The following is an 11,262-nucleotide window of genomic DNA, read 5'->3' on the forward strand; positions in this document are numbered from 1 at the left end:
CCTTTACATAAAAACACATGCAAAGATACACAACCTTAAACACCAGTTTTCAAAGGAGGATTAATTTTTTTGGAAAATTAAGATTTTCCAAGCGTAATGCAAGATGCTCATGTGTAGCAACGTAAGCCGACGACTTGAAGGAAGTCTTTTTAACATCTGCCCTTTTGATCCTGCCTTTTATGCCCAGGAAACGCCCAGCATTATTCCCGTTGAGTCCCTCAGCAGCTCAGACTCCACTGGCTCCAGTGAATCCGTGTTCGCAGATCCCCATTTGCAGGCACGCATACGTGCTCGCGCAGGCTCCAACCTCCAGGGAACTAGCGCTAATTTTCTTGAGGCCTCCATTTCCTTTTATGTAAAGGAAAATTCAACGGAACGACTCGGCACACAACTCCAAAACCCATTTAAAAAGTTGTCCTGGGTTCGCAAACTCTGCTTCCTACCACAGCACAGTTTAGCTCCTATGGCGCTAGAAAAAAAGCGGTCTTCCCTCTCTGAAAAGCTTTTCCTCCGCTTAAACACCGACTTGCAGCCCGTTCTACCCGCTTCTTCTTTAGTCTCTCAAGACTGGGGCACTCTTCATCGCCAGTCGCTCCCCGGCCACTTTCGGCTCGTTCATCCCTACCCACATGGGCAGGCGGGGGGTCAGGGAGCCGCAGGCACGCAGACTGCAGCGCTATCCGCCCGCCCTGCGCCCACACCTGGGCCTCGCTCTCCCGCCCCCGACAAGCGGCAGGGAGTGATTCCCACCGCTCCCCGCCGGCTCCGGGGCCAGGATGGAGCGCGGACGGCTGTGGGAGCCGGCCGGGCCCGCCCGGGGCAGCCACCCGGGGCCAAGGGCCGCCGCGCCACCCCCGCGCACGCACGGAGCGCGGGAAGTGCCGTCGCAGGGAAGCCCCGACAGGGCTCTGCCCCCGGCCCCTTCCTACCTGCTGGAAGGTGAAGGGCCGCGGGATGGCGCGGGCGCCGCGGGGCACGCACACGAGGCACTGCCCCACGAAGTTGCGGTAGCCGGGCGCGTCGTCGGCCCGCAGCACCTGGGCGTCCCCCGTGCCGCCGTCCCCCAGCCGCCGGACGAAGGTCTCCAGCGGGAAGGCCTCCGCGTAGCAGCGGCGCAGCGCGGACAGCACGGCCGTGAAGGGCTCCCTGCCCGCCATGTTGCGGCCAAAGGGGGCACGGGTCTACCTGGCGCGGCCGCGGCGCCCCTCCGACCCCGCCGCTCGCCCGCCGGGCATCGCGGAGCGGCTGCTCAGCGATGAATTAATAAATAAATAAACGCATTGGCGAGGCAGGAGAAAAAGGAAGGGGCCACAGCATCCTTTTAAAGCGCGGCGCTGGCGCGGCGGACCGGTGCCCCCCGCGTGGCCCGGAGCAGCGGCGGGCGGGGCCGGGGCGGCCGGGGCGGGGCCGGAGGCCGCTGTCCAGCTCCGTCGCGGGGGCACGGCCGCAAGGCGCCTCTGAGAAGAACCCTTTTTCCCTCCATTGGGGATCTATCTGAGATAAGAGCAACTGTAGGAGAGATTATGGTGGAGATGGACACACTAAACCCTACAAATACCGAAGTGGTTCACCTCGTACTTTTTCATCAAACTCATGAATGAAGAAGCCAAATAGCTCGTGGTAGTGTGTAACCTCCTATTCCAAATTTGCCTTGGTATCTGAAGGCTTCATGATAGAATACTTGATGCCAGAGTGTGAAAGAGATTGCAGTAGAGTCCTGGGGAAGTGAGGTCTCTAGGCCCCATGTGTCATCCAGGTGAATGAGTAGAAATCCCTAAAATTACAGCATGGTTTGAGTTGGGATTTCAAAGGTCATCTAGTTCCAAACCCCTTGGCATGGGCAAGGACAATATATGTGAAATATCTGTGCAATAGCAGAATTAGGTGGTGCTGGGAGAAATACAAATTGCTCAGCCCATTTCTCCCATAAGGAATCCTGCCCTTGAGTTCTGTCAAGTGTTGGAAAGCTATGAGAATTATCTGGTCAACTGGCTGATATATGCTACTTGAATTTCCAAAAACCTTTGCAAGAAAATGTGGCATGACACATCACATAAATTCAACAAACCCAGGACTTTTGCATAAATGTTTGGGCAACATGGAGTTAGCACTCTACCACAGAGAGTGAGGTGACTGACTGTCATTTACCCAGGTTTCATAGTTAGATTGCTGTGAGTATCCTGCAAAAATATAACAGAGTTCTCTCCTTGCCAAAGATTAGAGAGTGCCTTATATTTAAGAGGAATCATCCAACAGATCCCATTGGAGAGAAGGCTATTTTTTCAGGTGTGTCACTAGGTGAAGGGAGATGCTAGTGTCCCCGTGGTCATGGACAGTCTTGTCCCTGGCAGAGGTGGTGCCATGCAGTCAGTAATTCTCACCAGTGGTAGGGACAGACGTGCAGAAGTTGTGGGTCTGCTGAGACAGAGCAATGTGTACCATCCCTTCCTCTAGTGAGACCTTTACAGACTAGGGAGTGAGGTCAGCATCCTACCACTCATGGAGGACTGGCCTCCTTTCCTACTAAAACAATTAATTTCTTCCTGGGACCAAAGCAGGTCATCTCCTAACATCAGCATGGCTGAGGAGTCAAATCCCTGGCACCTTGTGACCTACAAGCTGAGGCTTGCCAGACTCTTTTAGCCCTTAACAGAGAAGGCACCAGCTGGCATTCCCAAGGGAGGCAGAGCAATTACACCAGGCTTCATGGCACCTCAGCGAGGCTGTACCTGAAATACTGCACTGCCACTGCATGCTGAGGGGCAGGACATTTGCAGACGGTCTGAGTCCATCAGCATCTGCACCTAGGGTAGTGATAATGCTGATTCCCTTGGTCTGACCTCTAAGGATCTATTTGACATGTATTTCCCCCCATATCTCTGTTGCTCCAAAGGTGACAGCACCCTTAAAGTAGAATGTTGCCTGTGGCAAACATAAGGTTCACCATTTCCTGTGAGAAGCATGTTCAGAAAGAAAGTAAGAGGAAAAGGAAGAAACAGGGATTCATTAATCTCCAGCAGCTGCTGGCAGGTCCCAGCCTGTGCCTCTTCCTGATGCCTGTTTGGTGGCAATAACCACAGCAATGGTGCAGGGGGAGAGGGCTTCTGCAGCCAAGTTAAGGGGGGCTCTTTCCTCTTTCTTTTCACAGGTACCCCATGTTTTTCTGTGTGCCTGCCATTGGGCTGGGGAGAGAATTCAGGAGGGGGAGTGAAGTAACATGGAAAAAGAGTAAGGTTGATTTTTTGGCTTTTGGGGTTTTTTTTGGAGAGGGGGCAGGATGAATAAGGAAAATAGGATCACAGAGACATAGAATAGCTGAGGCTGAAAGAGCTCTATAGAGGTATCTAGTCCACTCTGCTGCTCAAAGCAGGGCCACTTAGAGCAGATTGCCAAGTGCCATGTCAAATCAGGCTTTAATACCCTCAAGGATGGAGACTCTACAACCTCACTGGGCAACCTGCTCCAGTGCTTTATCACACTTAAAAAACAAAAAATCATGTTTAAATGGGATTTCTTCTATTTTAATTTGTGCCCACTGCCTCTTATACTGATATTGGATACCATTGAGAAGAATTTGGACCCATCTTGTATTTATTCACTTTGATATGATTCCCACTGAGCCTTTCCTCCTTGGGCTAAACAATTCCTTTGATGTGCTCCCCACTGAGCCTTTCCTCCAGCTGCCTCACAATCTCCTCATATGTCAGACTGTCCCGTTCCCTAATTACTTTAGTGACCCTCAGTGGAAAGTTCTGTGCTTACTACAATATCACTCTTTTACTGGGACCCCTGATCTGGACAAATAATGAGGCCACAGTTCTCAACAAAATTTGCTTCAAGGCATATTTAACCTTGTCCACATCCTGCTTTACAACCAAGTTCTGTGAAAGGGGGTTACCCTGGGAATGGATGATGATAGTGGAATGATAAAAATAAAGCACTGTTTTTATGGTCAAGCAACAAAGTTAAAGGAATTGAGATGTTATGTTTGGGTCCAGCTTCAGTAATGGCCATTTAAAGAGGCAAGCTTTCTGCAAATGTGCCTCTGTTTTCAAAGTTGCATTTGAGAAGGCTAAAGGAAACTCTTAGAAGAAATGTCACAAGATGAAGAAGTGAGGCATCTTTCAAAAACCTGAAGCTGCGTTCAAATAGTAAAGTGAAAAATAAATCAAACAATATCAGATTAGTTTGATTAACAACTTCTCAAAGTTGAAAGAAACATGAAACATGAGAAGTGGAACAGCTTGCCAGGAAGTTTATCATGCAAAAATAGAGAAGGAACACTTAGGAGAACTGTGGCAATACTGAGGAATTTCAGGGAGGCTCCTGTGTCAAATCTTTGCACACAGCATGAACAGTCTCAAGGTCAAAGTACTGTAAATTATGTTGTTCAAGAAAGAGGGAAAAAAATACATAAATCAGCGAGTCGTTATAATTAGATGGTAATTACCAGTGAGTTTAAAGGAACTCGGGGATTACCCATGTGAAGACAGAAAGTTTCTGTATCACAGGCTATGAAAATATGTAACCTGACATCAAGAATCCCAAAGGATACCATGGGACTACCTAGCAGTAAACCTGAAAGCTCAGCTGTGAAAGTTGACTAGCTCTGTAATAGAGAATGGATTTAGTGGAAAACTATAGCACATTGGAGCAGTCAACATTACATTTGCTGAGGATGACATTATATGATAAAAGGGGACATCCTTTTGGTCAGTTCAGGTCAGTTGTCCCAGCTGTATCCACTCTCAGTTCTTGCCCACCCCAGTCTGCTCTTGTTGGGGGCAGAGTGGGAAAAAAGAAATCCCAATGCTGTTCCAAGCGCTGCTTAGCAATCTCAAGATGTGGGCGTGTTGTCTGTTAGCCACAGGCTCGAAGAAGAGCACAAACAGGCTGCTTAGAAGATAGGTAACTCTGTCCTTGCCAGACCCAGCACAGTGTATCAGAGTAAGACCCCTTTTTGGGCCATCACATCCATCAGTCATCACTGATGGGATCTTCAGCCAATGTGGCTGGCCTTGGTTCCAATCTCACCTGAGGCTACTGCTTGAGACAGATCATACAGCAATGTGTCTTTAATCAAGGCCATCCCTTCAGCCTAACCAGCTGCTCAGTGTAATCCCTTTTGAGAGCATCTCTCACATGTCATGGCTTCTCTCTGCTGTGGAATAAAGCCTGTTGTGATAGTGACTTGCTCTCTTCTCTGTTGCCTTGCATCTGCAGTTTTTGTTTTCTTTACAGTGGTCTTAGTAAATGGAGATGTGATTTGGTTCTCTGGCTTGCCCTGTGCAGAGGGCATGTGGTGTGGGGAAACAAGCCCTTTTTAGTGCTATTATCACAATTACCAGACTTACATGGATCTGGCTCTTCCCATGGCTTCCACTACAATCCTCTGGATTGGGACCCTCCTTCAGTGGTCCCTTCACCTCTTAAATGTTTTTTCCAGGTCACTGTGTGTTTCTCACACTGTGTGATGGTCCCTGAATGGCATCACTCTACTCACTAGCCCCGGACTTACTGTTTGATTCAGCTTCTCCCTACTTGACTATTACTCCTTAAAACAGATGTTTAGCCCTTCCTTTCCTCCCACATTTGCCTCCTTGAAGTCAGGTCTTATTTGCATCAGACATACTTTGTGCCCATCAAACACTGAGCTTTTCTATTCTGTTTAATAAATGCTCAGTGCTGCTTTTCATACATCAGTCCCAGTATTTCCTCCCCAAGCTCTTTGATCCTTATCTCAGATTCTTGGCTGGTGGCCAGCCACACCCAAGTTCATCACACTTTGCTCTTCCTCAGATTTCAGGCTGCCTTTCAGTATTAGTGAGTTTGAGGGGAAATTAATTTTCCATGTGCTGATTTTGGCTGGGGTAGAATTAAATATCTTTGCACTAGTTATTACAGAGCTATTACAGTTACAGTTTTCAACTTGTGCTAGAGTCTTGATAACACAGAGATGTGTTTTTTTTACTGCTGAGCAATGTTTACAGAGTGTCAGAGCCCTTTCTGCTCCCTTCAACACTCCACCAGTGAGGAGGCTGGAGGTGCACAGGAATTTGGGAGATGACACAGCTGGGAAAGCTGACCCCAACTGACCCAGGAGTATTCCATACCATACGGTGTCACGCTCAGCATAAAAAGCTGAGGGGAGATTTGGGGGTGAGGGGAGAAGGTGCTCAGGAAGAGGCTGGGCAGCAGTTGGTTGGTGGTGTAATTGCTTAAATTTGCATAATTTTTCTTTTTTTGGTATTATTTTCCTCATTTTATTTTTTTAATTTTTTAAAAAAATTTTATTTTCTTCACTGACCTGCAACCTGTTCTAATCCCCTCTTTAATATCTCATGAGTGGGGAAACTGGCATTTTTCATTCCCAGTTGCTCCCTGGTCACATTTGGCTTGTGATTAACAGGACCAAAGCACGCAGATGAACCACACCAATGAAACGCCTACCTGGCTTTAGGCTGCTTGACACAGACTAACCTTGGGCTAGAGACTGCTACAGGCAAATAATGCCTGCTAAAAATGTTCAGAATCAACTTTTCAAAGTCCAAAATAAGAGAAAGATAGTCCACAAGTCTTTGAAGGTGTGCAAGAAACAGAACAAATCATCATAAAAGAAACCATCAGAGCTCTCTCTTAATATGGATTGTGGAGCTGGAGATGAAGAAAAAGAACCTTAGGAGATAGAAACTGAGAGGCAACTATACCCAAACACATACATAGACTCAAAACAGCTTGCAAGACATTTTATGGGTACCATACGGCAAAGACTAAAAGGACAGAGTACCACTAAACAGAAACCTGGAAGCACCAGAGGAGAAGCTATCCTACTCTTTTGACCAGGCAGGTGTGAGCCACAATGCCCCAGTGTTAAAAGTGCCTTTTGAATCTATTTTGTTCCTTCTGATGAAGGGGGGGTGGGGAGGTTCTAAAAGGAATAATTAAAAAATCCAAATCACACCAGGGTTTTTAGGGACCCATGAAAAGGAGCGGTAAGAAATAGAATAGCTTAAAGACATAGCTGAAGCAAGCTGATTAGCTCCAGATATTCTTAAAAAGCAGACATCACAGTTCTTCCTTTATACTAAGAGAAAATTCTTAAATAGAATATGCTGAGTTGGAAGGGACCCAGCTAGATGATCAAATCCAACTCCTGGCCCTACGCAGCACCATTCCTAAGACTGACACCATGTGCCTGAGAGTATTGTCCAAACACTTCTTTGTTAGGCTGGTGCTGTGACCACTTCCCTGGGGAGCCTGTTCCCTTGCCCAGCCACCCTTTGGGTGAGACACTTTTCCCTAGTAAAATCCCGATCTAAATTCAGCTTCATGCTGTTCATTCAAGTCTTGTCAATGGTCATGAGAGTGATCAGAATCTTCCCCTTTGCTTCCCCTTCGCTTCCCCTTCACAAGGAATTTTTGGACTGTAATGAAGTCTCCTCTCAGTCTCCTTTTCTCCAGCCTGAACAGACCAAGTGACCTCAAGCTGCTCCCATAAAGCTTCCCCTACAGTCCCTTTACCATCCTCGTTCCTCTCCTTTGATGCTCTTTAACAGCTTAGTCTTTTTTCTATCCTTCTGTAACCACTGGAAAAATGCATCAATCCTCATACAGGGCCAAACTTCTCTTAGTGGGAGATGGGGAACAGTCAGAGACTATCACTGGGCACCTGGGAAGGCTGAGCTCTCTCTGGCTCCATTTCTCAATACCTACTGTTAGATTTATTCACTCAGAGGGCTTTACAAGGGACTATCAGGAAAGCACAATTAGTGTTATGAGAGGGGTAAGAGGCTGTACTGGTAGTGGGCAGCCTCCTGAAATCCCATCTCATCCCCATTTAGATTGTATTATAACGAAAAGCTGTAACATACAGGGTATTACAAATAAATGGCCACATTTTACTTCTTCAAGATGAGATTTATCTTCTGATGGAAAAAAAAACTTGAAAGCATGGTGTTTGCAGACAAACTACAGAATTCTGTGACTTAATGCTTCTGTTGCTGAGCTGTATGTGCTGTAGCTGAGTTACTGGAGTGTCTTGTTAAAGGGAACACGGACTGGTGCTGAGGCTGCAGCTCCAGAGGGACAGAAGCACAGCAGAGCAGACTCCTTGAGCTCTGCTGGTAAGAAAAACCTGCCTGTACTGCTGCTGTTTTGTAAATCCATTTGTCCTGTGGCTCCTGGGGAAAAAGTCCAAAGGGTGGAAGGTGACCTCCTGGAGAAGAGCAGCAGGAAATGATGAGCAGGAAGTAGCAGGGTATGGAAGTGAAGAGCTGTGCAGGAATGGAGTGCAGTCTCTGTCCCAGCTCAGAGGCACAGCACCACGGGCCATCTGCACCCACAGAGTCCAGCCAGCTGCCTTTTGTCACTTATGTCCTTAGAGAATCAGGACTGCAGTGCTAAATCCTGGGCAAGAGCAGCTTCCAGAAGCATATGATGGTTTTCTGAATTAATTCTAAAACAGCCCCAACCCTAAATCACAGTAATCTTATAATTTTCAAATCCATTACAAGCCTAATGAAGATGAGAATGTGAGATGGTCACCTAGTTGCTTACAACAGTAAATCCCATTAGAAGAGAGGAAGTTTTTAAGTTACTCTTGGACTGTAGCCATGATATTTTCTGAAAAATCCTTTCCTTAAGATTTTTTCTCCTGAGAAGCTGAGAGGCCTCAGGAACAAAATGTAAACAATGATTACCTGCTGCTGTGGAATGCAACAGGTGGAGCTGTGATTGGTCTCATGTGGTTGTTTCTAATTAATGGCCAATCACAGTCAGCTGGCTCAGAGTGTCTTGGTCAGTCACAAGCCTTTGTTATCATTTCTTTTGCTATTCTTAGCTAGCCTTCTGATGGAATCCTTGCTTCTATTCTTTTAATATAGTTTTACTATAATATATATCATAAAATAATAAATCAAGCCTTCTGAAACATGGAGTCAACATTCTCGTCTCTTCCCTCATCCTAACACCCCTGTGAACACCATCACATTGGACACTTAAACTGATTCTAAAATACCGATTATCCAGCATGAGCTGGTTCAAATACAGAACCAGATTTTTAGCTGATGTCATTATCACAACTAGAAAGTTTATAAATAATTAGTTAATATATAATTTCGTATCTCCAAAGTTACTACTTACAGGTTTTTTACCCCCTTTCTTTTCAGTAACAAAGGTAACTCTTTATCCTGTATGCCAAGTCTTTTATTTGGAAATGGAATGCATAAAACAATAACTTGAACAGGAAAGTCTTGCTCACCTTAAAGACTTAATATGTTCTAATTTTATAAGCTTTATGACTACTGTATACAATATCATGAGGTCAGTGTCAAGAAATGCAAGACAGAAGACCAGGAAACTCACAGTATGTAAAGGTGCAAGAGAAATCTTTCTGTGTACAAAAACGAGTCAGGAAACATCAGAAATACCCAAATACAGTATTCTGGACTTTGAGAAGCTACTCTAGAAGAACCAGTGACTCGGTTGTTTTGAAATGGCACAAAAAGGGAATGTGCTATATGCATTCTTTACATCAGGAAAACTTTTCACACACATTTATCTTAATGTGAAATATTACTTTGCTTAACAGTAAAGAGCTCACTCCAAATAAATTCAAAACAGGTACAAGATACAGCAAATGCAGTCCCAGTTTTGCATAGACTTACTTAAGTGTGTTTAATGCTAAAGTCAATAATCTGTAGTTACAATTAACAGCATAAAGAGACTTTAACATTAACAGGAGATAAATATTCACTTCAAGACTCCTTTCCATTGCCAACAGTGTGTAAGGAGGATTTCAGTACAGGAAACGCTGTAGTCTGTAGCAAAACACAATAGTCAGGCAAACTTCTTTATCTTTTTGGACCCAAATATTTATACATTCAGACTTTTGCAGTACGAGTACTGGATAAAATCCACTTCACCAAGTAGTTACAGACCACAGGAGCCGACCTGTATGAATATTTTCAATTCATGACAAATTGAAGTAAAACAGCCTTGCACAAACAGCATGCAATTTAATAAACTTAAGAATCATTATAGTTTATTTGTAAACTTACTGACCAAAGCAAAACTAGAATTGGAAACTAGAATTCTGCCTTTTGGATTTTTTAAAGTTTATTTTTTTTGCTGTTGAAAGGAATGCACTCTGTATTTTCTTTACTGTTACTAAGAAACTTGCTTTTAAAAATCTTTGGAGATTCAAAAAATTTTTCTAACCATTTTTGGAAGTGGCTTCTAGATATAGCTGTGGAGTTTGTATTTTGGTATAATAATTCAACCTGATTATTTTTTACAAATTTGAAAGAAACAGATCAAAATGCCACTCTTAATGAATTTCATTCCCATGGAATACAGATTTTAAATTGAAAGGTATGAATTGTTCTTTACCTGGTTATTTTTTTTCTCTGCGTCATGTAGTTTGTTGAACCTGTACTTGAGCAAAATAATTCTATGTGAATGATGTGTGTTTCATCTAAAAAACAGGATGGGGCAGCGAGGGAGAGAGGAAAAGACTGAGGAATTATTCCCTTTGAAACATGACAGAATTGTTCTAGTAGATCACTGTGGTACCAAATGATGAAGAATTTAAGAAGCATTAAGAGACCTTCCCAGCACATAACAATGATTTGCATTACATGAATACCTACTATGCCAAGAAATCAGGTTTGTCAACAATGCAGAAAGATTTCTATAAACTCACATACATATTAAAAGAAATCATGTTACAGTTTTTTCACACCTTCATTCACTTTAAGAAAACTGAAACCCTCTGCCATATTGTAGGCCAAGAACGTGGCAGAATTTGAAGTTTAATAATGCCATCTACCTTATCCTGTATTTCCAACAATACATCTTTTTAGCTAGGAATTCACAATTTCTACAATTTCCATTATCTCCATTATCAAATGAGAATGATTTGTAAGTAGAATATAATCCAATATTATACCTTTTATTTTTGACAGCCCTCAGTTTGGCAATAATCCTTGATTCTGCTGTAGCACAGTGTCTTGTTTTTTCAGTTTTCATAGCCTAGTGGCACAGGCACCACAGTTTCAGTTCATGAGTTGTCTTAAAAACACAGATTTGGATCTTAATTACAATGGTCAGGATGCTTAGGTTTTCATTGAAGAGAAGCTGAAATGCAGGAAGTTTATATCATGTCATCTGGCAGACTGTAGACCTTGTGAGGACGAAGAGGGTCTTGAAAGAGGAGGGTATCAAAACTAGATTTTTGGCAATATAGAAGATGTATTGTCCATG

The 11,262-nt window shown here is 44.2% G+C and overlaps 1 protein-coding gene across 1 annotated transcript in view; it reads right to left on the reverse strand.

Annotated features, from left to right (window-relative positions):
* TERT (telomerase reverse transcriptase) overlaps positions 1-11,178 on the reverse strand; it is a 66,513-nt gene extending 55,335 nt beyond the window's left edge. The window contains exon 1 of the mRNA XM_074546778.1: positions 930-11,178. Within this exon, the coding sequence (XP_074402879.1) occupies positions 930-1,157 (228 nt within the window). The 5' untranslated portion in view covers positions 1,158-11,178. The remainder of the gene's footprint in view (positions 1-929) is intronic.
* Between the last annotated feature and the right edge of the window lie 84 nt (positions 11,179-11,262).

The sequence above is a fragment of the Zonotrichia albicollis genome, chromosome 1 (genome assembly GCF_047830755.1).
Source record: "Zonotrichia albicollis isolate bZonAlb1 chromosome 1, bZonAlb1.hap1, whole genome shotgun sequence".
NCBI lineage: Eukaryota > Metazoa > Chordata > Aves > Passeriformes > Passerellidae > Zonotrichia > Zonotrichia albicollis.